The 27,487-nt window shown below is 49.8% G+C and overlaps 2 protein-coding genes across 3 annotated transcripts in view; one reads left to right on the top strand and one right to left on the bottom strand.

Annotated features, from left to right (window-relative positions):
- Positions 1-27,467, bottom strand: part of LOC111146744 (protein tyrosine kinase 2) — a 250,228-nt gene extending 222,761 nt beyond the window's left edge. For both annotated transcript variants that reach the window (XM_022502422.1, XM_022502423.1), the window contains exons 1-3: positions 27,400-27,467; positions 7,853-7,956; positions 1,956-2,053 (exon numbers count right to left, since the gene is read on the bottom strand). The gene's annotated coding sequence lies outside the window, so the exon portion shown is untranslated. The remainder of the gene's footprint in view (positions 1-1,955; positions 2,054-7,852; positions 7,957-27,399) is intronic.
- The window catches only part of LOC111146756 (basic proline-rich protein-like), a 29,841-nt gene that overhangs the window by 1,453 nt on the left and 901 nt on the right, over positions 1-27,487 (top strand). Inside the window, exons 3-4 of the mRNA XM_022502439.1 lie at positions 11,771-11,860; positions 26,859-27,422. Coding sequence (XP_022358147.1) covers positions 11,771-11,860; positions 26,859-27,422 — 654 coding nt within the window. The remainder of the gene's footprint in view (positions 1-11,770; positions 11,861-26,858; positions 27,423-27,487) is intronic.

The following is a 27,487-nucleotide window of genomic DNA, read 5'->3' as shown; positions in this document are numbered from 1 at the left end:
GGAGCTCGAGTGGACGGGGGCACTCAGGTCCATCGGGGGACGCGGATCTCAGCAGAACATTGTTAAGCTGGTGCTGTACGAAGCCAGGCTGCCCCATGCGGCCTCACCACGTGTCCAGAATTGGGGGAAACAATGATAGAAACTGTGGTTATAAGGTTATATTCCCGGATTTACATCTTTCAAACAGGAGTGGAGGGGAGGAGAGTGCTGAAGTAGAAGCAGATTATATCGCGGTGCTCAAAGCTCTCGGGAGCCATGGACAGGCCCACAGTTCCCCATCGGGCCTTTGTTCCAGTGCACATCACATCAAGAAGAGAAGTTTTTGTGTAATTTCTGTTAAACATGAAACTGTCTCGTACTCTACCACACGAACTATTTTAATAGCTAATACTGCTGGAAAGTTATACTTGATATTCTCCCTCTTGTTTGGATCCACTAAGAAAAGAGAACTTACTTTGTGGCAAACATTAAATACTCCTTCCTCCAGCATTTAGTCAAAACCACCTATGGGCCAAGCAGAAAACATGCAGAGATCAAATAACAGAATCTTTGCTCCTAAAGATGCAGAAGCAGACTTATACCCAGTAAACACAGCGCACTATTACAGGAAGAAACACTGAACGTGCAGGGAGCGTGGGGAGGAGACAAGGGGTGTGAGCAGCGGGGCATGGCCTTCTCCAAAGACAGCACAGTCACGCCCCACACCGCACTGAGCAAGTGCCTCTCGCAGCCAAGAAAGGGCAGAAGGAATTAGAGAAAAGGAGCAAGACTTCCAGGACTTACTTAGAAATTGAAACTGCAAGACATAATTTCCCTTCCCTAAAACCTAATCATGGCAGAAACGAAAGTAGGCTTGGGGGAGAAAGGGAGAAAGTGAACTCACCCCCAGAAGGAAATGGAAAAACCATCCAGGGCCCAGCCCCTTGGATATTTAAGACAAAGACACTTGCCAAAGTCAAACTCAACATAATTATAAATGATCCTGAATTCTGAGTCCACGAAGTCTAAACTCATGGCGCCTTAATCAAAGCAACGTACCAGTAAAATAAAACGTTTACCAATGCTAAGACCCCAAGAGAGGTTTAGGAACCTTCCATCAGCTATCCGTCCTTGATTTGCCACTGGGCCTACCACAAAGAGCAGCCTTTGGAAATAAGACTAACTGGGACAGAATCTCAACTCTACAACCTCTCAACTCTACAACCTCTCAACTATGGAGTGCAGCACAAGTGCCAAGGTCTTAACAAAATTCGAAATTTAACAAAATACAAATAACCCAACCTCTGGGGCTCAGTTTTCCTCTCATTAAAGTGGGGGAAATGCCACCAAATATTCACCACTACCATCTGCAAACACTGACCACATTTCACATTTCTCATGGCGTCTTCAGCACAACCGTGGGAGAGCGGTCCTGTTGACAGCACTGTTGTCGGAGGAGAGAGCTAGGTTTCAGCAGTCAGCAGTGGGCACGGACAGAAGCTAGGTTTCAGCAGTTAGTGAAGAGCTACTAAGCAAGCAGCCAAGCCAACATGTGAGTCCAGAGCCCGTAAGAAGATGCGAGGAAAAAGCACACACTCCAAAGCCAGACGAAGTCTGAATCCCAGCTTTGCCGTTTGCAGAGTATCCTTTACCCTCTGTTTCAGTTATGCAAATGTGAGACACGGCAAAGGCAGCCCGGTCCTGGGGTTGCTGGGGTCCACAGTGTTCCGGAGCACGTGCTCCTCCCCGCACCTGCTTCCAATGTTACTGTCCCGAGCACTACGGCTATCCTGCCCACCTCTGCCCACACATAAAAGCCACTAAACAACTAATATTTCTTCCCTCACCTACTCTGCAAGACCAACTGGCTTCTATCTGTTTTTAATATGTGTCAAAGAAACCCTACAACAGATGAAAGAAAAGCCAAAACGAAACGAAAACCCAAGACGCAAATGTAGCAAGAGAATTATACTCACAGATCCGAAGGCCACGGTAACTCTGTGAAGAAATCAAACGTCGGTTTAAAGGAAAGGCTCCTAGTTCCTCTTTCCTCATTCCATAGTCCACAGGGAACCTGACAAGGAGAGAGAACACGCGCGTATAAAACCACCGTCCTTTCGCCTTTTGGAAGCTCTGCTGCACTCACCACCTCAGCCAGTTCTATCACCTCCCGGGCACGCCTACTGCGCGGCACCGGGGTGAGGGGTAAAAACAGGGCACCGCGTCCCTGTCTTCAAACCTACTGTCTGTGTAAGAAATACATGTGAAGGGGGCGCCTGGGTGGCTCAGTGGGTTAAATCCTCTGCCTCCGGCTCAGGTCATGATCCCAGGGTCCTGGGATCGAGCCCCGCATCGGGCTCTCTGCTTGGCAGGGAGCCTGCTTCCTCTCCTCTCTCTCTCTGCCTGCCCCTCTGCCTACTTGTGATCTCTCTGTCAAATAAATAAATAAAATCTTTAAAAAAAAAATTAAAAAAAAAAATAAATACATGTGAAGCAACTGAAAGCCATTAAAACATATCAATAACCATAAATTAATAGAGGGTAGTTAGCTAACAAGTGCTCGGTATAATGATGGAGTATAGACATCTATTCCACAGCCTCCCATTAAAATTATACTAAAGAGATACTTTTTTTAAAAATTTTTATTTTTTATAAACATATAATATATTTTTATCCCCAGGGGTACAGGTCTGTGAATCGCCAGGTTTACACACTTCACAGCACTCACCGTAGCACATACCCTCCCCAATGTCCATAACCCCACCCCTCTTCTCCCAATCCCCCTCCCCCCAGCAACCCTCAGTTTGTTTTGTGAGATTAAGAGTCACTTATGGTTTGTCTCCCTCCCAATCCCATCTTGTTTCATTTATTCTTCTCCTACCCCCTTAACCCCCCATGTTGCATCTCCACTTCCTCATATCAGGGAGGTCATATGATAGTTGTTAGATACTTTTTTTTTTTAATGTTTTAAACAGTGCACCTGGGTAGCTCGGTCAGATGAGCATCTGCCTTCGGCTCAGGTCATGATCCCAGGGTCCTGGGATGGAGTCCCGCATCAGGCTCCCTGCTCAGTGGGGAATCTGCTTCTCCCTCTCCCTCTGCTGCTCCCCGTTTGTGCTCTCCGCTCTCTCTTGTGTACCCACACACACTCTCTCTCAAACAAACAAATAAAATCTTTTTTAAAAGTGTTTGAAACAGGGGTGCCTGGGTGGCTCAGTGGGTTAAAGCCTCTGCCTTCAGCTCAGGTCACGATCCCTGGGATCAAGCCCCGGATCAGGCTCTCTGCTCAGCAGGGAGCCTGCTTCCCCCTCTCTCTCTGCCTACCTCTCTACCTCTCTGTGATCTCTGTCTGTCAAATAAATAAATAATCTTAAAAAAAAAAAGTGTTTGAAACAGCACAGGGAGAACTGAAAGGAGAAAAGGCCAAGATTTTGGAAGCTCTGAGAAAATCTTCTAACATGGAAGATCGAGACCCAAACAGTAAAAAGAAGAAACCTGGAAGAAACAGAAACTAAAAAGACTGAAGTACAGTAAATGAGTCAGCAGGCCCAAGAGAGCCAGATTCTAACTCAGCAGCGGAACACGCCGAGAGCCAGCTCCGCTTGCACAGCAGTCCTAGAAGACAAGAACTGGCAACACCAGCGCACAGGGAACGAGGTAAAGAAGGCACAGCTTCCCACAGTAGCTGGGGAAGGCCATGGCAACAGGAACTAGAACCTCAATGCCAGGTGCAATGTGACTCCCCCTCACTCTGACAGAAGATGGGGGAGTGGGGGAGGACTCTCACTCACTCCCTGGAAAAAGCAGAGGCATCCACAGACTGACATCGCCCTGCCCAGCGGCGCTGAACAGAGCTGGATTTAATGACTACATATACAGGGAACGGTGACTTCTCCAGCTCCCCTACAACAGACCACACAGGCACACAATTAACTCCCAGGTTCTGAAGTCAGAATTCTTCAGGAAGATACTGGAAAATATTTCTGGGGAATCTGATCCGCCCCAAAAGACAGACCTAAAGATCCTAACACTGGAGACCCCCAACACAGGGCCCACCAAGAACACCCTGATGTAAAAGTCAAGGGGGCCTGCCCCTCAGACAGGAGAAAGAAGGAAAGAACCTGAAAGAAACTGAGACCATACAAAGTACCAAGAATGCAGAGATAAGACGCTGCGATCAATCCAGAAAAGGAGGATACTCTTCTAGAAGAACAGGAAGAGAACTCTTAGAAATCTCAAGAACCTTTCTGCAATCAGAAAGAATAAACTAAAGAAGAAGATTAAGTCAAACTGAAGTCATGTCTCCCTGAACAGAGAAAAAAAAAAAAAAAAAAAAAAAAAAAAAAAAGGCAGAGGAGGAAGAGCAAAGGAAGAAGAAAAAAGCATTACGATAATTACAACCTCTGCCCAGGACAGCCAAGTGCTGGATAATAAGACTTCCAGAAAAACAAAATAAGGAGACGAAAAGGAGAAATCCTCAGCACAATAATGCCAAAAAAGTATTCCCAGAACTGAAAAATACCAGTTGCCAGAATGAAGGGACCCACTGAATGCGCAGCACTGCAGATGAAAGCCGACCCACACAGACTACGCTGTCGTGCCACTTCAAGACACTTGTACGAATTTTAAGACTCCTACAAGCTTCTAAAGATGGCAGGGAAAAGTTACATACAAAGGATACGTAAGAATAGCTTCTGAATGTGAAAACAGTGACATGAAAACAAGACGGCAATGGAGCGATCTTTGAGTTTATGAACAAAAATGAAAGCCAACACAGAACTCTATACCCAGCCAGACTGTCCATCAAGTTTCATTCCTGCATGGTTCCAAAGGTTTGCCCCCTAAGCGTCCTGTGTCAGAAAGCCAGTGGAGAAAATCCTCCACCAAAACAGGAGCATCAACAAAAAATGAGCAACACGTGACCTTCCATGAAGAAGGGGTAAGGGCCTCCCCGGGACGACGATCAGGGAGAGCTCAGGACGGTGGCGGGCACCAGGAGAGAGGGAGACAAGTCCAAGTTGGAGGAGCACCGCGCAAGAGGAGGGGATGCTGATGGCGGTCTTGGCCTTGTCCAAAGACACTGCACCATCTTTCTAAAGTGATTAACTCCACAAAGATGAGGAAGTCAGTGAAGCAATACAAAGACAAAAGTTGCCACAAACATAGAATCCAACTCTGGACAGAAGCCAAGGATGAGAACAGAGGAATGTCCCAGAACAACACAGTAAAAGGCCTCAGGAGTAAGCAGCTCGGAAAAGAGAACAGAGATCTCCAGGGAATTGTCTGCCAGCAATAGAATGTGAAGAGGAGTTGAGTCTAGATGACGAACCATGCAGAAAAACTACTAAGGGGCTCCTGGAAGGTATGGGGAAAATGAACAAGAGGTATAAGGAAGGTGAAGAATGTGGGGGCTGATGAAAGAGAAATGCCCGCGCTCCTGCCCTGTGCACATCTCTACACAGGACTGACCACTGTGCCACCCTCGCTGGCGGACTCTCCTTCTCCCTCGCTCGGCCGGGAAGACCTCTTGGAGAGGATTTCTCATCCAGCTGTCGCCTTCTAGAATCCAATACAATCCCTGCTACAGGAGTACAGGCAAGAGCAGTCTGGAGTCTTTTTACGTTTATTCAGGTACTGAGCATCTACTGTGCACACCTGCTATCCTTCCAGAGAACTAGAATTCAAAGACACACCAACCTTGCTCGCCTTTAAAGAGTTTCAACTTTTTTTTCATGCCTGAGAAAACAAATATTTATCCTACATCCTCTTCTCCCCAAAGACGAGCGGTTCACCAGGGGCTTAAATAACTTCAATAGAGCAGCTGTCACTAATGGCTACGAAACCCCAGACCTGGAGATACTTTCTTGACCTCAGACACGCTGTGCAAGATGAGAAGAGCGCCGGCCTGGGTATCAAGACACCTGGTTTCTCGCGCTTTAGAATTACGACTTTTGAAGAACAGAAAATCCCACCTCCTTGATCTGACCAGCCGGGCCCTGAATGTCTCTCACGCTATCTCCCATGCAGCCCACACAGCAGCACCGTTAAGCCGCTTCTGGCTTACAGAACCACCTCCTCCTCACACCTCCTCCCTGCGCTAAGCTGGGTGCGCAGCTGGGAGCCGAGCCCGTGCCCCTGGGGAGGCACCTCTCTCCTGTACCCTCTCAGCGCTCCTTCACGTGACAAGGGTATCTGTGGAGGGAGTGACAAATGCCACACACCGCGCCGGGCCCTGGGACACACGGCAGTGCACCAGAGACGCAGCCCTGTCCTGAGGGCTCCCGCAGTGTACCTTCCTGTTCCACGAACTAGAGCGCTTGTTAAATCTGGCCCGTCAGTGTCCTCCCCCACCTGAACGGCAAGATTCTGGGGACAACGACAGCCCCTTTGAGCGCAGCAGCCTCAGCACCGCCATCCCAGATGAGTAACGAAAGCCGACGAAGCAACACCAGAGTGAAGGAGGAAAGCGCCAGAGGCTGTGGCAGGTGAGCAACATTTGCTCTTGAGAAGCCCTCTTTGTCACTGTCGTCCTTTATTTATCGCCTCTTTTCTTCAGGAATAGAAACCGTTCAGGGAAGTCTTGCAAGTCGGCTGGAACCAGCTTTCCCCTCCTTGCTAAGTGCAAAGGCAAGACAGCCCGGCTGCTCCCCGTCTGGCTTCCGCTCACCACCCTATGACCAACAGTGTGCACCGAGCCCCGCACCTAAAACACGCTCAGAACACGTGCACGTGACGCGTGAATGACCTAGTGATGAATCAATGATCGTACACACTGGCTTTGGGGGCCTTATAATTGCTCCTCACTTGATTTTGTATTTTAGGGAAGATTCAAGCAAACACTAACACCGCATTCTATCGACACTGGCCCTACAGCGTGCCCGCCCTCCGAACAGCAGGCGGCCCAGGGCATGTGGCATCCAGCACGGAACTGACGTACATATAAGCACAAAAATCTAATGAACATAGTTCAAATAGGGCAGAAAACGAGAGTATTTCCCAAACCCTATAATTAAAATGCTTAAATTCTTTTGCTCCAGACAAAGAAAAATTACACTTGGCTCATTATACAGTGAAATACACCGTCAGCTCCTTGAAGTTATTTGTACGATGGACACTCTCTGCCTTCCTGGCATGAGCGGGTGTGTGTTAAGACACATCAGAGATGCTCGGGCCGCTCTGACCCCTCTCCGAGACCCTCTGATGTGCAAACGAGGACTTCCCAGCAGTCACAGCACACTCTCGCTCTATGCTTCCGGAACACGTAACATATTCCGCACCATCACTCTGCTCAGAATGTTCTCGTTTCGGTGTGCGGTCCCACCTGGACAGGCCCTGACCCCCGCCCCCCGCCCCCCGTCCCAACCACAGCGACAGCCTGCCGTCGGCGGAGGGTGTGCCGGGGCAGCGTTCTCTCCCAAGTGCTAAACAGGCACCCGCTCCCGAGTCCTCGCAGCCCGGATGACTGCTCTCTTGCCCTTTTACATGCAAGAAAACGAAGTCCAGAAAAATTAAGAAATTTTCCAAGGTCACACAGCAAACAAGGGAGAGCGAGCTCAGGCAAATAGCAGTTTCTCTCAGCATCGAAAGCTGTGCTGCTTCCCAAGTTACCCAGATCCCCGCGTTAAAACAAAGCACGACTTGGGCTCTCCGAGGCACACACGGCAGAACGACTCTTTCTAAAGTTGAGAACATTCGGCGCGACATGTTCACTAACTGTAAGGTATCTGGCTTGGACCGACCAGGCAGGCTCAGCCCCTGGCGAAGAGAGGGTCTGCTCGAAGCTAACTGCCAAGGAAAGCCCAAACCCACCACGTCCTCATGTGTAACCGCCTGACAGCTGGCGCCGCGGAAGTCCCGAGTGTCCGAAACGTACCGCCGCACCGCCCTGGCGTCGCTCCCTCCGAGCCGGGGCACAAGGGCCTCCGAAGCAGGCAGCGCTGCCACCCGCGCTCTGCAGACACAGGTCAGGGTAACTTTCTGAAAAACCAAAAACGTAAGAAGAATGTGAACATGATTATGAAAGTTATCTGGAAAAAGGAGTGCTTGTTTATGCTTCCAAAGAATTTTCTAGCCAAACACACTCAGACACCAGCTCACAGGCCACCGGTCGGGGCGGCCCGGGCATCCGTGTGCCGGCGCGGGGGACGGGCTGCAGTCCGGCTGCTGGTGAGCAGGACGACAGGAGGACAGGAGGGAAATGAAGAGGCAAAATGACCAGTTTCTGACAACCCGACGTGAGGAACCAGCACCACAACAGAGCGCCGTTCACGTGCGGGTCAGCGGTGAGCGCCGCCGCCGGCTCTCCCACGTGCTGGCCGGGCGTCCGGGAACGACTGAGATTAGCTTCCAGCTCTCCCGGCGGAAACGACCGCACCACCAGCAGCTCTATTTGCTGCCCTCACGATCCCTCCCGGACCAGCCACGTACCAGGAACGGTGTCCCGTCACACTTCTACCAGAGTCACGGTACTCCCGCCCTCACGGATGAGGAAAGAGACTTAGCGCGTCGGGAACCTGCTCAACAGGCAGCGAACAAGGATCAGGTCCGAGATTCAGAGCAAGACCCGTCCGCACCCATTCTCCTAACCACCGCTGTTCTACACGGTAAATAGTATCCCCAGAAAATTCGACTTGGCAAAGGCTTAAAAATGTGAAAGAAACACTATTCTACTCTAACTGATTAACAGGCACAGCTGACACACTCAAAACAAGGCGACCCTTCAATTACACAAGAGAACTAACGGCTGTGACAGTCTACCAAAGGGTCATTTCGTCTGCCTGAGAGACACCAAAAGGAGGACCCAAGGACCACATTCCTGCAGCACTCAGAATGTGGAGCGAGGCCGGGAGCGTAACTGAGCGAGAGACACAGCCCCGTGGGCACCGGCGGCCTCTGGGTGAAACGGGTCCCTGTGTAAGTAGAAGCAGTTCGCCAAGCAAAGGGTCCCAGATCGAGGTAAGGAAGAATAAGCCATTCCTTCCTGCCGCCTAGAAAGGGCGACGGGAAAAGCTGGACGGAGTAACTACAGAAGCTGTGTGGCCGCTCTGACAAGTGAACCGCAGCAGGTGCACTAGGAAGCAAGCCAGCATTCACGCCACCACACGGGCAGATCTGCACACGACGGAAAGCCTCCCGACGTAACACCGCAGTGTGGAGGGCACACCCCAACACACTCAGCGCAGCAAGAACCAGAACGTCAGGTCCTGCGGGAGAAGAGCGTCAACGTAAGCCAATACCAAGAAGGAAACAAACATGAGCATCAGCCCACACAGACTTTAAAAAACAGCCAGCGCACAAGTAACTCCGCACACCAGCGTACACACAGCACACTCGGTGTCACAAACTCTTGTTGGCCTTTTATCCCGTAAACCCACGGGCTCTGGCCCCCCACGCCACAGAAGCTTCTTCTAAGACTACCAATGACCTGTGCACTGCTCCAGCCAATCACCGGAGCTCAGGTCTCGACCTTTCAGCAACAACTGACCAGAGCTGATCTCCCACTCCTGTTCTCATGGTTTTCTTCTTACCCCACAGATGCTCTCTCCTTCCAGAGGCCCCCGGGGATCTGTACTTTCTCTTCTCAGCTATGCTCACCTCCCAGGCAAACTCACAGCAAATGCTGTTTCTATGCTAACGAAGCTAAAACTGCTCCCTCCAGCTCAGACCACCTGCCCGGCTCTTGTACTGGATGGACTGGCATTCCCTCTGCAGGTCAGCCACCATCTCCGCCTTCTCCTGGCCTCACCAAAGAGAAGGCAGAGCTACACCTCCCAAAACCCCTTCCTGCTACAACTCAGGGTGGAAGTTGAAGTTGACTAATAAGAATTGTCTAGAACGGTCCGTGTTTTCCTGACCAAACCCTGGCAAGCGTACTCTAGGCTGGGACCCACTTCTAGGTCCCTTGGAGGAGTGGAGCGTCACCAAAGAGAACCGAGTAAAACGTGCAACACCTCCCAGGCTGGGAGCTGACCGACCCGCCCCCTCCACAAACCTTCTTACACACAGCCTTCTCCGTTCCTGACTACATCCCCCTTCCAACTGCTGGGGCCATAAACGACGGCTATCAACCCCGCCTCCTGTCTTCCTCCCACACTCCCCATCCTGTCTGTCGGCATGTCATGTCGGCTCTTCCCACGCAACAGGCCCAGACCCTGTCCTCCTGCCATGGCGTGAGTTCACCAACACCATCGTGCCACAAGCCACCATCACCACTCACCCAAATGACCGGCTTCCCTGCCCCCGCCCCACCGCCCTAGCGTACACCCTGGTTCCAAACCTAGAGCAGGTGGAGTCACTTCTCTTCTCCAAACCCTAAACAGTCCCCCACCTCACATGGATGACAAGGAGTTCATTAAATCATGTTTAACTGATCAGCAGAGGAAATGTGCAGAGGAAAAGTGCACTTGTTGGGGCGCCTGGGTAGCTCAGTGGGTTAAAGCCTCTGCCTTCAGCTCAGGTCATGATGTCAGGGTCCTGGCATCGAGTCCCGCATCGGGCTCTCTGCTCGGCAGGGACCTTACTCCCCCCCCGCCCTGCCTGCTGCTCTGCCTACTTGTGATCTCCGTCTGTCAAATAAATAAAATCTTAAAAAAAAAAAAAGTGCCTTGTTGAAAAACAACGACCCTTTTGGCAAGAACGGCTGCTCCGAGGGGAGGACCCCAGGAACAACACTGAGAGTCAACGAAGGAACGAGGCGAAGGACTGCGTGGGTTTTCTTCGTTGCTGCTGAGCCAACAGGAGTAACCCATGCCGCTCGACTATTTGTGCACGGAGCAAAGGGACCGAAGACGGGGCCTCTGGGAGCAGTTCTTGGTGTGGAACTGCTGGGAGAACACTTTCAAAGACACTGAGAAAACACTGATTTAACACGACCTGGAGCAGAATCTGCTAACACATACTATAACTAAAGACAGCAAAAATGTCTGCAGAGCAGAACAAGGGTCAGCTGGAAATGTCACCAAGAGTATGACAAGAGAAGTTGCTCGCAGCGTTGAGCTAGGGTTCTCCCATGTGTTACTCAGCAGCAGGTGCCCGTGGGAAATGTTCCCACCCATCGTGAGTTACCGAGCCAGGAGCACCGACAGCAAACGTCAGGAAAACAGCCTGGCTCGTCCTGCCACTCGGGTCAGCGGGGTGTGTGAGGCTTCGGTGGGACTTTCCAACCTCAGAGCCAAGACCGAAATCCTTCCGAACTAAAGACGCTCCTTCAGTCATCACTCTTACCAAACACTGAGCTGCTTCGGAAGCCAGCTTTTGCTCACACGCGTGAACACTTCATCGTGAGCTCCCCTAAACCCACACGGCACAGCAGTGCTCACGGGAGGGGCCTCAGGCCGTGACCACTAGCACCCTGACCACAAGCTGCCTCCCGCGCGCCGGAGTGACAGCGGTGCAGGCCGGCTCCGTCAGGAGCATGTGACTCCGCAGCTCCGGGTTCAAGTCCCACGCTGGGCACAAAGGTTACTTAAAAGTAAAAAAAATAAACAGCTAAAGAGAGAAGCGGATTTCGTCCCCGTGCAGATCTGCAGCAGATGTGTTTTCTGAGTTCAAACTACCGTTCCAGCAGCATTTCTCAGACCTCACTGCGGGTACAACGAAAAGTCACGTATTTCAAAGCCCCTAAACCGTGCGACTGAGGCACTTCCGTCCGACCATCACTGGAAGAGATAAATCAGCGCTGTGACGACATGCAGAGAAGCAAACGTCAAAAAGAACCTCCTGGAATTCTATAAACGTCTACCAAACCATGAGTACGCTAAACTGAGACGACACGCTTCCAAACCGGTGTCAGCGTCCATGAGCGCCCGCCAGCAGGAAGCTGCCGCCAAAGATGACATGCGGAGACCTTCCGTGCAGATCAGCACCAAGAGACTGACCACCGGTAACTGGCCGTGACATGAGGGAACACGAACCTCGAACTCCGATCAGGAAAAACGTTATCCAACCCTCCCCCCGAAAAAAATAACTCCATTCTTATTAGTAGACCTGAATTATATATACATATTCAATTATTATTTTGAATTCTGTCAATAAAAATTTTGTAGAAATTATAGTGTTTTCTCTTATTATGTAAGTACTTACATAATATCCTTCCTTTTGCCCATTAGTCTGCAAAACCTAAAATATCTACCATCTGCCCCTTCAGAGAAGCCGGCCGATCCTTTTCAGTCAACTTCCCCAGGTTTTCCGCACACAGGTACACAGCTAAGGCACATTTTGCACATCTTCAAGTTCTCAGCTGGTTTTTTCTTTTTAACTTGTCTGCCATTTTACCTTTCTTTATTCCTTACAAATTTTACCTTGATGATTTTAGCACTTCGTCACAACCTATCGAAATATTTTAAAATTCGGATTCTAAAAATGAACGGTCCCCCAGCATTAACTCCTGATCTTGATTCAAATTCCTGATGAAAACATTCCGACAGGTGTGAAGGACGACACACTTCTGGAGACGGCTTCACTTGTGTGCAGAAATTCTGGTATTTTAGTTTTGTGGCAAATCACCCTACATGCGCTTGCAACATACCTCCTACCTAAAAGCAGCAGTTTCTTGAACTCCCTGATAATGACAGAAATAGTAATTCACTTTGTAGGCTCCATGCAGGAAAGGATTAAGCTTGCCCCAAGCAGATCTGGCCATTGCCCACTTCCTGGAAGTCACCTCTGAGCCCTGGGAATGTCCTGCCTGATATGGCAGTCTTTCAGTCTTCGTTTAGCTGGGGCCTTGGGTCACACCAGACAGTCCACGCGAACAATGTGACTTCTGGTGGGGCCTTGGGCCACACACAACACCAGCGTGATTTCCAGAGGGACTGCAGACTAAACTTGGCCGTGCTGCTGGCGAGTGGCGATGGGACAACCCCCCACACATATCCTGGACCCCAAGGCTCAGGCGAGTTTCCCCGCTGGCAGCGTCAGTGCTGGGAGAAGTCTGCGCACCCGCACCGGGAGAAGACGACGAGAAGCTCCTGCTGGTCTTCCCTGGACTAGGCCCTGGGCCTTTCCTTCACTGACCGCCGCCTGCATCCTCGCCCTGTAATGAACCATAACCAGGAGTGTGATGGCCTTTCAGAGTTCTGTGAGTCCTTCTAGTGAGCCACAGAACCTGCAGGGAGTCGTAGGGGCCTCCCAGACTCCAGGTCTTAATGATTTACAACGTATTTTCACCAACAGTACAGCAGTGTTTCTACAGCATGAGGGGATGCTAGTTTAAAACGCAGGTGACTGGCTTCCACATCAGGAATGGTAATTCAACATCGCTGTGGGATGATACCATAACATTGGTTTTAATTCTTTCTTTTTTTTTTTTTTCCAAAGAAAAAGCCAGATCATGAGGGGATGGGGCAGGGCAGAAGGAGGCAGAGAATCCCAAGCAGACTCCACACTGGGCACAGAGCGGAACATGACGCCGGATCTCATGACCCTGAGATCATGACCCGAGCTGAAAACAAGAGTAGGACACTTAACTGACTGCGGTACCCCAGCGCCCGTTTGCGCCTCTCACACAGTCCTCGGTGATTCTTACAAAACCTCGGTGTTTCAGGACCACTGATACACCCAAAAGCTTCCTGGGGAAGCGGCCATCTTTTTCTTTTTCCTTTTTAACTTACTTCATTTACTTATGTAATCTCTACATACAAAGTGGGGCTCAAACTCACAACCCCAAGATCAAGAATCACACGTTCCACCACTGGGCCAGCCAGGTACCCAGGACTATCTTCTTCTTAACGAATCCCCATCGTGGCAGATGCTCAGGAGTCAAGAGTGACTCATGAAAATGCCTTAAGTGTGGTAGATAAGTGTGCAGAGCTGGCATTATTAGTTTTCTGAAACTCAGACTATATACGTGTGTGAGATGTTGTGTCACTTCTCAAATACCCACGATAATGCAGAAATAAATAACTAAATGCACACCACATGCTACTTGGATACAGTTTGAGCAATAGACTCAATGGTGCCACTTCTTACCCACTTTCCAATTACATCAATTTTTTTCAAGCTCCTGACAATTAATAGGAAACTGGAGTTTTACAAGCTGTCTTCACACCCTTCTCATCTACTCAAAAGATCACCAGCGAGCTCGGAGTGAAGACGGCCGAGAATGTCTTGCGAGTCCTCCTCCGTCGCTATCCAAGAGCCACTCATCCTCTCTGGGTTACTTCTTCAGCTCTCAAGTGGGAGCCCCAAACCAGATGATCCCTAAATTTAGATCAACCTCTAAAATCCTAGACTATCTGAAGCAAGAAAAATAAAGGAGGCAAACACCCAGTGGAGAAGTTTAAAACTTCCAATGGAATGGTCGAAAGGGCAGAGTCAAAGATAAACATTAACTCTTCAGCAGCCAAACGCTTAGCCGTGACCCATCAAACATTCCTACGTAGACAACCTGCATTTAAACTAAGTCACTCCTGCTACCTCTGTTACCAGGTCAAGTCCTTAGAACACAACTACTGTTTTTTTTCCAAAGCAAAAAGCAAAGTTTTCTCTGCCATGACACAGACAAGGAGGTTCCAAACGTTCCACCAACACTGGAATCACAATTATCCCCAGGCTGAAATCTTAAGGGTAATATCTTACACAGCCCAGAGTTCTCACCTCTAATGTCTACACCGTCACCGAATTCCATCGTTTCTTGTATCTCTGCCACTCACGACACTTGGCCCCTAATGGAGGTCACAGTCGTTCTCAAGAGGAAAAGGAAACTTTTTCAGACATAAACCCATTTCTAAACCCTCCCCTCTAAGAGTCATCTTCTACAGGGCAGCCACGATCACCAAGACCAGCAGCTCCCTGCAGGGCCCGCTATACTCTGTAAGTCTGCACTTCCTACATTGCACATAATGCTGATGTCAGACATGAACCAGCCCGCTCCGGACTCCAGAAGAGCACACCGGTCTGCCTGGCGCGAGCGGGAGCCACCGCCGGCCGGGCTCCTCCTGCGCTTGTCCGAAGAGCCAACTGTGACAGTGGGCATTAGGCCCTGTCTTACAACTATGAACCAGCAACACGCTTCTGAGTGGACAGAAAAACTACACTCCTTTTCGGAACTGACACGGCCGACTCAAAGCGACACTGGTCCATCTCTCACAGCCACGGGACTGTTAAGATACGCCTGACAGTTCGTGAACTGTAGCTTCCTCTAGTGCACGACAGCAGTGTTGAAACCCAGGCCAACCGGAGTCCCAAACAGCGGGCCGGCTTCCGTGTACCAACACTGTGCCTTGCTGGGTCTCCTGGGAGGGCAGGGGAGGCCGGGGAGACGGCTCCACTGCCGGCCGGCAGCGTCTGGATGGGACAGTCGGGCTTCGGCGACAGCTTCACGGGTCCGCTCCGTGTAGCGGTCCGTGACGTGTTACATTTCAAGTGGAAGTCCTGCGATGTGGATGCTTAGCCTTCCCTTGCAGCTCACACCTGTGCCGCGTGTCAGGAGTCTACAGTCTGATAACAAGGGGTGCCCCCCCCTTGGGGTTGGGCTCACTTTGATAATGGGACGAAAGCCCAAGCATTCCTACCCCAAGAAAATAACTCGTGCGCGTACACACAATTCTGCTTACCATTTCTGGGGTTCATGGACCTAGGAGAAGGCATTTCCTCCTTAAGCAACAGTCTGGTCAGCAAGCACTTAAGAACAGAAAGATCTTCATGGTCTTTCCACCACGGGAGAAATCCGGGAGCCATCCTGGAAGTGCTCCTCACACCCCCTCGCTCGGCTCTGCCTCTTCATTCCCCTGGTCAGAGCCTGGAGATGGACTGAGAAACAGGCCTCCAGTCGCCCTCTCTCCAGTTCCTCAGTTATGCCCTTAAGTGAGACCTTCTTCACTCGTGTGTACAACGTAATCGTGTAATTAAAGGAACACAGGCTGTTCAACCGGACCATCTGAACTTTGCCCATCACTTTAGTAGCTGGGCGACAGACACCAGGCAGCCGTTCCCTCAGTGACAAGGGTCAGGTTTCTCCCCTTCCGAAGTGCGTTACTGCAACACCTCCCTGACCCACTCTTGTCCCGACGCAGCCGTCCTCCGGCCACATGAATCTGCTCCTGTCAGAGTCAACCACATGCTGCTCTGACCTGCCAACAGTATCAACCCAGCCCTTTCTGTGCTCCTAAACGCTGGTAAGAACTTTCAGTCCCACACACCCCGGCTCTCACACCTCCGCACTTCTACAGGGGCGCATCCTCCACAAGGCCCTGCCCGCTGCCCACCAGATCCCTGCACACAGCCAGACGTGCAGAGGTCACAGCATCTGGTCCACAGCCAATTTTTGTACGGTTCCTGGGCTGATAAAGGCTTTTACCTTTTTAAAGAGTTGTTAAAAAAAAAAAAAAAAAATGACAGGCCCTATGTGGTCTACAAAGCCTGAAATGTTTACTATCTGGCCTTGAACAGAGACAGTATGCCGACCTCGGGGCTTGACTGTGACCCGGGACATGCCCTCCAGGTCCTCAGGGCGCTCTGCTCTGGGACCACTACCGCTGGGGACACACACTGCACACTGCGCGCATCACTCCCCTCCGTCTTGCCCCAGGGGCTTAGCACGATCTCAGGCACAAGACAGCCGCTAATACTGCCGGCTCTCCATCAGCCAGGTCCACTCACACACAGATTTTTTCAATACATGCCACATAGTAAATGTATTTTCTCCTGATTTTCTTAACATTCTCTTTTCTCTAACTTACTTTTTTATAATACAGTATATAACACACACAAAAAATATGTGTTAACGGTGGATTTTCACCTATGGGGGGTCCGGCGACCTGCATCGGTCAAGGGTCAACTGTGCCAGCGCATGTGCACACGACCCCACGCAGCGCCAGCGCCCGGAGCCTTGAAGATGGCAGATGCCAGACTGAAGAGCTACAGACGGTATCAGATGCCACGGGACTGAAGGCAAAGCACCAATATTCCAACCTCCACCTTCTGTCTCCTAGCTAAGATGCTCTTTGTTAGAAAGACCTGCCTCGGGGCACCTGGGTGGCTCAGTGGGTTGAGCCTCTGCCTTCGGCTCGGGTCATGATCCCAGGGTCCTGGGATCGAGCCCCGCATCAGGCTCTCAGTTCAGCAGGGAGCCTGCTTCCTCCTCTCTCTGTGATCTCTGTCAAATAAATGAATTTTAGAAAAAGAAAAAGAAAAAAAAAAAAAAAAAGAAAAGAAAGACCTGCCTCTCTACAAAACTACAATACCCTGACAACTTCAGTTACAAATACCTGAGACTTTAGCTAAGGGTAAAAATTTCTGACTCATTATTTAATTTTGATAATTTTCAGTTAATGCTACTCTTCATAAACAAAACAAAAATGAAACAGATGCCCCAAGTAAGCACTAGGCAGATCAGCACTTAGTGGTTTTCTACTCAGTGCGCCCAGCCCCCCGTGATGCCGCCTACACCAGTGTGAGAACCCACATCTCACCTTACGGAGAGGCTCAATCACCTGTCTAGCTGTTCCAGCTCTAGGCAGACTCCAGAAAGAGTCGAACTTGAAGCATCGTGGACACCTGGACTGGTGATTCTCCAAAGTGGATGAACGCACCATTGCAAATCCCTGGTGAGGTTCTCAAGAGTCCGGCCAGCACCGTGTAACAGAACACTCCCCAGTGATGACAGCGTCCCATCTCTGCCTGCCCAGCGCGGTAGCCACTAGCCATACCTGCATGCTAAGCACCCGCAGTGGGGCTAGTGCAACTGTCAAACAGAACTTCTGATTTTATTTAATTTGGTTTAAAGAGCCACACATGGCTAACAGCGACTACAGGAGACACAGATCCCAGTCTAGACTCTAAACACTGTGAAAATGGAAAGTGAATTTGTGTGTGAAATGGAGTGAAATGGAAAAGAATTTCCTCTGGCTCCTTAACTACAGGCTATGTTGTCAGGCCCAATCCTCCCCCTGAAAAAGACTAAAAACGATGGACAGAGTACTTTAAAAAATCTTAAAATCAATCAGAAACTGACAAGATAATAAGGAAATACCAGGCCAAAATTAAAGTGAAATCAGGAACCCAAAGAGATCAACAAGCACAGAAACCACCTTTGTCCTGAAGTCATTTGTCAATTTTGAAAGTTCTCAACTTTCATTTCTACAACCATGCGGGGAAAGAGGAATAGGAATCAAAAGCTGGGTTCCTCAGGGTGTCTAACCAAAAACCCTACCTCAACCAGCAGGACCCTAAAGGCTACAAAGCTCCAGATAAGAGAAACCAGAGGCGAATCATCTCTCCAGTAAAATGATAGCATTGGGTGGTCCAAAACCTCATGCCTTAACCTTGCTTTAAGGTGATTCCCAAACTGGTTGAAGCAAAAAAGGAAAAAAAAAACAAAGCTCTCTGGAAGGAGCTACATCTTTGTTCTATGCCTCAAAAGAGTCGTACAAATAATCAGAATTAAATTAAGAATCCTACAAGTAATATCTTACACCATTAAAAAAAAAAAAAAAAGTATCTCAAAATGAATCACAGACCTAAATGTAAAACCTGAAACTTTTCTAAATGGGGATGGAGGGAAACATAGGAAAAAAACTTTGTGACCTAGGATTAGGCAATGATTTTTTTTGGGGGGGGGGGCAATGATTTCTTAACTATGACACCAAAAAAGCACAGTCCAGGGGCGCCTGGTGGGTCAGTCAGTTAAGTGTCTGTCATCGGCTCAGGTCATGATCTCAGGGTCTGGGGAGGGAGCCCCGAGTCACGCTCCCTGGTCAGTGGGGAGCCTCTTCTCTCTCTGCCTCCTCCCTCTGCTTGTGCTCTCGCTTTCTCTCTCAAATAAAATCAATCTCAAAAAAAATAAACTTTAAAATAAAAGCAGTCCATAAAACAACAAACTGATGAGCCATCATCAAAACATCTAACTTCTGCTCTTCCAGACCCTGTTAAGAGAATGCAAAACACGGGAGGCCTGGGTGGCACAGTCGGTTGAGCGCCCAACTCTTGGTTCCGGCTCAGGTCATGATCTTGGGGTCGTGGGATCAAGCCCCACATGGGACTCCATGTTCAGCGTGGAGTCTGGTTGGGACGTACTCCCTCCCAGTGGGGAGTCTGCTTTTCCCACTGCCTGTGCCCCTCCCCAACTCCCGCTCCTGCTCTCTCTCACCATCTCAAATAAATAAATAAAATCTTTAAAAGAGAAAGAGAATGCGAAAACAAGCCACAGCATGAGAGAAAAGCACAGCACACATCTGATAAAGACTTGTATCCAGAACACATAAAGAACCCACCAATAAGGAAAAAAAATTTAATAGGCAAAACATTCGAACATCAAAGAATACATGGGTGGCAAAGAAGCATACGGGAAGATACTCGACATTACCAGGCATCTGGGAGACAAGTAAAACCACACCGGAAGACCACTGCACACCTATTAGAACGGCCAGAGAGCTGAAAGACTGGGCATGCCCAACGGTGCTCCAAGGGTCAGAGGGACTAGAGCTCTCACACGAGCCTGGGGTGGGTGTGAAACGGTTCGGCCAGTCCAGAACAGAGTCTGACACTTACTTTTTTTTTTTTTTAATGATTTTATTTATTTATTTGAGAGAGAGAGACAGGGAAGGAACGCAAGCAGGGGAAGTGGGAGAAGGAGAAGCAGTCTTCCCACTGAGCAGAGAGCCCCATGCGGGGCTCAATTCCAGGACCTGAGATCATGACCTGAGCCGGAACCAAGAGTTGGGCGCTCAACCGAAGCGAAGGCAGACGCTTAACCAATCGACTGAGCCACCCAGGTGGCCAAGGGTTTGACACTTTCTTAAAAAGCCAAACACACACCTACCACGTGATCCAGCTGTTCCAGTGCGCGACCCAACCATTCCCAAGAGAAATCAAAGCCTGTGTTCACATAGAAAGACTTAACAGTCATTCAAAGGCTTTATTTGTAGGAAGTGGAAATGAGGAATGACTCTCCACACTCTGATCCCATTCGATGTCATCCCAAGCAACATCAGGAAGAAGTTTTTTGGAAGAAGTTTTTTGGAAGTTAGCAAGTGATTCTAAAACAGACACAGATCCGCAAAGGGTCAAGGACAGTCAAGGTATGCCTACAGAGGAACCAAGCGGGAAGAGTTCCACCGCAGGACTCAGGATAAAATTGAGATAACGGAGGCAGCTTAAGCTGGGCAGTACCAGTGGAATCCAAGAGAGTCCAAGACACACACACACAGACCGTTTGTTTACAAGAAAGGGGGCACTGCGCAGAGCTGGGGGGAAGATGCTCTTTTCAATAAGCGGTGTTGGGACAGCGGGATGTCCACATGTTCACGAAGCTGGGTCCCGTCTTCAGATTCTACACCCACACCAATTCTGAGAGAACTAAAAAGTTAAAGGTTAAAAGCAGAAATATAAAAGCACTTAGAGAATAAATGAGGAATTAGTTCATGACCTCAGAGGAGGGAAAGACAGAAAAAGCATACAAAGGAAAAGACCCATAAATGCCACTAATTAAACTTAAAAACTTCTATTCATTAAAAAACAAAACAACAACAACAAAAAAAAAAAACACTGAGTCAGTGAAACTGCATATGACAAAGTGGGAAGAGAGAGCAGCAAAATACATAACCAACAAAGAACGCGTGCCCTGAATATATAAAGTCTACAGATCAATTTAAAAATAACCTCATAGGAAAATATGGGCACTTCGCAAAAGCAGTGAACCTGAATGGCCAGTAAATGTATAAAAAGATGTGCAACCTCACTGTAACCAGGAAAAGGCTATTTAAAACCACAAGGCAGCGACGCAACAGAAACCACCAGAAGGGGCAGGGCGGGGAGACTGACGTGAGACCAGAGGCGGCTGAAGCGGTCATCAGAGAGGAGCCACCGGAGAGGCAGCCCCTGAGCGCTGCTCCAGGCCCGGCGCTCCGACATACGTGGAACAGGGTCACAGTCTATAACCGACTATAAACTCTAACTCCACCTGACCCATATAAGGTGAAAGAAGTTGTTCCAGATCACTGTTTCCCACCAGCTCCTTCCCTTTATCTTCTCCATCACGGAGCCGCACCACTAACCCAAGTCTGATGCGGACCAGAGGAGGGACATGGGAACAGCCTTTGGCTCCGGGCTGCGATCAGGCACAGTCCAGCCACCGGGTCCATCCCTAATTCTTCTTCTCTGCCTTTGCAGCAACCTTCACGTACTTGAAGACCACAAGACCCCCTCAGCAGGAGCACAGACTCCTCTTCAACCCTAAACCAATCACTGAGGGCCAACCCCTGTGGCGGTGGGAGGAAGCCACGAAGGCCCCGCGGATATGCACGGAATGACAGAGTCCGTATCCCCGAGCTCACAATCCTCTGTGTGCCTACAGGTGTGTCCAACTCTGCAGCAGACACCGAGAAAACGAGCACGTCACCAACCCCATCTTTGAACACTTTCATCTAGCTCCGGTCTTAGGGAAAAAATAAAGGACAAAGGCAAAACGGTATGTATTAAATTTGGGTATGACTTTCACGCTAGGGCTAGAATCGATTCCCACAGAGGTGCTTTGGCAGTCACCCCAAGGCTCGGAGATCCTCCTGACTCCAGTGTAAGTGAGCCAGTCTCTCGGCACCAAAACAAAACCACCAGCAAACTCGTGCCTTGACCACCCACACGTACACACTCTCCAGCTGTTTGCCAAAAACCTCAAGTCTGGGGCCACACAAACCGCTATTTCGATGCAAAGTTACCTACTTAAAATCCAAACCAAGATTCAAAAGAATTAAATGACCTCAGCATAGAACATTCAACATCCCTCAACAAAATCAGCTGTAAGGTCTTCCCAAGACTCTACAAATCCTAAAAACCACACTCGGGAGTCCTGAGGCGAAGGCAGTCTCATCAGCAAATCGAAGCGGTCAGAAGCCACCCACCACCTCTGCCATCCACCACCGAGTCCCGCCGGCTCCCTCCTGCTTTTCGCTGGGACGGTCTGTAGCAGCGGCTGTGCACAGCAAGCCGCCACCGCCCGCGGCGCCCCAGCCCCACAGTCTGGTTCAGGAGGTCGGAGGAGGGGCACAGGCATCTGCGTTTCTAACCAGTTCAAGTGCGGGTGACACAACCAAACCTCGCGAGCCACGGCGAACCACCAGGTCACCGGTGTACCAGTGCGCGTGCACGAGCTTCCCTTCACGACAAGCAAGACTAAGGGGGAACTGCTGAGGAAGAACAAATGACTCCTTTTTTTTACCCAAATACTGACTTTCCCTGCCTGAGTGAAGGTTAAGTGACCTGTCGCTCAAAACATTCCTCTGAACAGCAATGTCGCAGCGAAAGGCTCCAGGCCCGTGACGGGAAGGCTGGCGCGCTGCGGAACTGACAGTGTCCGGAAGCTGCATTTCTGAAGATGGTTTCAGGGCAGAATGTAAAACCCTTGTAAAGTACGTGATGAATCCAACTGATTAGTAAAAGACACATTACAGCCCCCAGACCAGTCATCAAGGATCCTGCGTGAATCCCACTCATCTTGTGCCGCCCTGAGCAACTTCCGATGTCTTCAGAACACAGAATGAGTCCTAACGAACACAGGACCATCTCCTACAAAATCAATTTCTAGGAAAAAAAACATGTGAGAACTGTAAAGGGACAAAGAAATGTTTTTTCCCCCAGCTCAAGACACAAATACGGAATGCATAAAATCATTTCAGCTCGCTCTTCCGTCCATCAAAGACAAGCACATGGTGCTTTGGTCACAAGTAGACCCCACAAGCCCCAACCATTCACAGCAGAATCCAAGGCGCCAGATGGCACGACTTTCAAGATAGAATATGGAGGCAGAAAGGAGATCCTAGGCACAGACAGCCAAAGATATAACTTTTTAGGTTCTTCTGAGCCTTGGTTTTGGTCCACTGGCCCCAGACAAAGGAGTACAGAGTAGGTCAAGTCTTAAAAGCATGACGGAAAATTCTAAATCAGAGAATGAGCACATCCACTTCAGAAACATTTACAGAGCAGCAATGTGTTAGAGATCATAAATTCTAGGATGTACTACAAGGGGATTAAACCTGAATGATAATGTACAATTCACTTTTCCCTCACATTAGTCCTTGCTTCCCATGAAACTAGATTCCTAAACACTGACATCCCCCCCAGAAAAATCACCAACAAAACAACTCTAGATGTAGAGGTCACGACAGCACAACCTTTAACAATAAGAAGCATCGACCACCGCCCTATGCATTACATATTTTTATTTAACAATTTGAGTAGATTTAAAATAATTAAACAATTTTGGTATGTCCATGAAAGTGTCTACCTACACCACGCTGGCCTCATCATAGCTTCATGATATGAAAGTGTCAGACTCAAACAGAAAACATAGTAATTTAAACTTTCCCAGACACGGTAATTACGCTTGCACGCGACTCACCCCCCCCCCTTCAGAAGATCAGTGAGACGACTGCTTCCCTAGTCCTGCCTAGTCCTAGAAGCTGCACAGAAAGTTCAGCCGGTCGGGCCAACCAGGATCTGTCCCTTGCGGGCCAAGCCTGTCCCCACGGCCAGCTCCTCTAACTCCACACGGCCAGTGTTTCATCTGTAAAATGAGGACAGAAATAGCACAACTCAATGGTTTTCATGAGGAACAGAGAGCACGCAGTGAGAGCACTCAGCTCAGGTCTGGCACGTTTCATCTCCCGGATTTAATTCGTCGGGAAAAAGGCAGGAACTCCTACCGACAACACACAGTACCCACACCGGACCCAGTAACATTACATCCCTTCCCCATCAGTGGGTAACATTCCCAGGTATAACTTTAGTCACTTTTCTTGTTCTGAAAAGTGAGTTTACAGTAAGTAGCAATGTACATCAATAAGATCTAGGCAGGATTACTTTAATTAAATACAAAGTTCTCAAGGAAACAGCTTCAGGTCCTGACAAATAAGGAAACTTTGAGGTGATGCTACTAGATTCCTCCTTGGAAATGTTCAACTGCTAAAAAGTGGCGATAGTGCCACTCATGCGAAAACATCTATTTCATACTTTCCTCTAAAAACCATTTCATCTTTGTTTAGGCAAATCAGACCATAATTAACAGCATTTGCTAAAAATCCCACCTATCCTGAAAGATATGCCTATCTGAATTTTATTTCCATGATAGAGCCTAGCAAAAACACCAAAACACCTGTTATAGACAGGAAGAGAGGGGGTTCTTCTGCTACTTTATTATCAGAAACACATTTATTTATGTAGTTCTGAATGGTAAGACTTGGCACAATTCCTAGAAATGCCAGAAAGTGGTAGATAGGAATTTCATTTCTCCTACACGAAGTTGCCTTTTGGTAGTCATGAAATGAAGGGGGGGAAAAAAAACCCTTGCCAAAATCTTAGTAAAGAGAAAAGGCATCAACAGTTCAAATAATCCACTACTAAACGTGGTTTTCAGCACAGACATAAAAAACAACTTCCTAATGTAGCCGGCTGGGGCAGCGGAACACAGGTACGCCCAAACAGGAGCCGGAACCACTCTCATCCTTTTCCACCAAGGACCGTTCTAAGGACACAGATGCAATTTCATATGTGAATGCTTACTGCATTCACAAACTTCCTGGAGTTTATTACTACTGACTCAAATAAGGTCATTTACTTGGCCCAAGTTTTTAAAATTTGCATTTTAAATAACATACAGGCATCTGTAAAAATTCTCAAAGACCCCACAGCAGTATTTTGCTAATTATTTAAGAGATTTTTAGTAAGGAGATACAGTAATGAAAATAAGTTCTTAAGCTAGAACTTTAAGGCAAAAGAAACTACTACAGAAACTAAACTTTACTCATTTATAAGCCAAAAAAACTGATTTCACAAATGACAAAAGTAATTTAACTTTTAATTATACTAAAATTTAAAACAAGATTTTAGCTGAAAACTAAACTGACAATGTTCAATTTCAAAAGTTAAAGATTTACACATTAAGACTCTGAATCTCATCTTTTGTTATGTCACCCTTAAGACAATTATTTTCTCAAAACTAAGACACTTAAAAATACAGAAAAACAGGTTTCCATAAAATCTTTATAGAGAAGTGAACTAAGATCCTACTTCTCTAACTCAAAACTAACAACCAGTAAAGACTCGTAATTTTCAAAACTATTCTTTACTACACTATAGTGTATATACTGTACACAGAATATACTGTAATCTTTTCTGTGGGAACTAATCAGTATTTTTTTTTAAAGGGGATACCTTTAACAATACAATTCTGTTATTTAGACAACTTCTCCAACTTCCTAGTGAGAAAAGTTCTGTGATTTGCTGAAGAACCCAATTTTAAGAATTGGGACATCGAGTTGTCATTTCCAGCCATGGGCGTGGAGCACTGAAGAAAGGATGTGAGTTAGAAGTGTTTTAACCATCCTCACTGCAGCTCCTAACTTCTGGTCTCCCCGGACACCCCAACACCATCACCCTCATGGGGCCTCACTCCTAATCTAACACAACACACCTTCAGCAGACCGCCCCAACCTTAAATACGACGTTTTGCATTCAATGCTTTATTTATCCAAGGACTTGCTTCCTGATGCGTCAGCGCCTCTGAACAACGTGCAGGTCCCTCTAGTGAGTGCATATACTCAAGTGTCAGGTGGGTTACGGGACCCTTTAAGCAAGAGCAAGGAATTTTAAACAATCTCTTCCCAGTTTTCACTATTAAAGTGGATTATTTAATAATCACCGGAAAGATACGACTCAGAATTAGGCATAGTTGATCTTGCTGCTTCCACAACAGTTAGTACAGTGAAGTACTCAAGACGCTAGCGGTAGGCCAAGTTAGTACATCCCCTCCAAGCACAGCCACACAGAAATCAGTGTACTCCTAAAGACACCGGATCAGGGCGCCTGGGTGGCTCAGTGGGTTAGGCCTCTGTGTCAGCTCAGGTCATGATCTCAGGGTCCTGGGATGGAGCCCCGCCATCGGGCTCTCTGCTCAGTGGGGAGCCTGCTTCCTCCTCTCTCTCTGCCTGCCTCTGCCTACTTGTGATCTGTCAAATAAATTAAAAAAAAAAAAAAAGACCCCGGAACACAAACTTTAAAAGTTTCGTGGGTATAAATATTGCAGGACGTTAAAAATGATCTCCCAAGGGCAGATGCACGAAAAAATTACCTATGCTGTACCCCGACAAAAGCAAGGTGAATCCTAACTCCGAATGCACCTTCCGATCGCTCGGCCGCCGGCCGGGTTCCCAGAGACGCACACCTGACCAGCGCTCACAGACTCCTCACGGCCCGTTTTACAGATCACTTATGGGGGGCCGGGGGGCTCTGCATTTCATTTCGAGCAGTAGCGGCCCATCTCCACAACCGTGACAGCGCTGACGTTCCACGTAAGATCCCGGCAAGGGTCGTCTGGCCTGCGGACCCCTAAACTCTCACGCGCCCGCAGCGAGGGCGCATGTCCCCGTTCCCGGCCACTACAGTGTCACTATTATCCCAGGCTCCCGGCCGGACCCCAGCTGCAGGCGGGCCGTGCCAGAGCGACACAGTGTTGAAACGACTCAAAAGAAATGTCTTCTTGCCCTCGGTGCTCTAAGCGAGATCCCGCAGTTAAATAAAAGCAAGTCACACGCGCGCACACGCACACGCACACGCACACACACCCTCCCCGGAGAAAGAAAGGACTGAGAAAGGGACAGCGGGTCGTCCCCGCGCCGAAGCCGGCAGCGGGGCCGGGGGCTGGTCGGCCGGAGCGGAAACTTGGGAGGCACAATGAGTCCACGAGGTCCCCGCGGCCGCCGCCGGACAGCCCCGGGCCCAGTGAGTTGAGCGCCCGCAGCGGGGAAGCGCCCGGCCCGGCCCCGGGTTCGAGGCTCGCCCTCGCCTGCCCGAGGGCCAGGGAGTCCGCATCCCGGGTCCGGGCGATCCCCGGGGTCCCCAAGGATTTCCCTCCACCTCCTCCTCCCTCTCTCCCCCCTTTTGTTTTTGAGGCAATCGGCCCAATCCCGAGGCGGCGGCCGGCCCCCCCAAGCCCCAGCCCCGCAAGCCCCGGCCTCCCGCAAGCCCCGGCCTCGAGCCCCCGCCTCTCCGACTCCCCGAATGCACCGCCCTCCCCGCGCCCCCCGGGCCTTCTCCGGTCCCCTCGTCCCTCCGTTTACCCGGGCCCCGGCCTCCCCTCAGGCCGGCCTCCACCCTCGCCGTCCTCCCAGAACCCGCCCCCTCGCCGTCCCCGTCCCCGGCCTCCCCGGGGCCGCCGGGCTCCCCACAGCCTCCTCCGCCCGCGTCCCCGGCCGGCCTGCACCCCGGCCCTCCCCACAGCGCCAGCCGCCCGGGCCCCTCCCTCAGCCTCCCCACGTCCTCGGCCTCCCGAGCCGCGCGCGGGAGGGGCCCGTCTCCGCCGCACCCGCCGCCCGGGCCGGCTGCTCGGCGCCGCTCGGCCCTCCGCCCGCCGGCCGCGGCCCTGCCAAGCCCCAGAGCCGGGAGGCGACCCGCCCGCCCGCGCCCCGGCCCCCACCCCGGCCCCGCACTCACTCGGACCGCGCTGGCGCCGGGACGCGAGGGCAGACACTGCGAGGCTGCGCGGCGGACGCACGGGCGGCGTCTCCTCCCACACCTCACG

Source organism: Enhydra lutris, unplaced genomic scaffold (genome assembly GCF_002288905.1).
Source record: "Enhydra lutris kenyoni isolate GAN:26980312 unplaced genomic scaffold, ASM228890v2 scaffoldscaffold14, whole genome shotgun sequence".
Lineage (NCBI taxonomy): Eukaryota > Metazoa > Chordata > Mammalia > Carnivora > Mustelidae > Enhydra > Enhydra lutris.
This window is presented reverse-complemented; position numbering and strand designations above follow the sequence as displayed.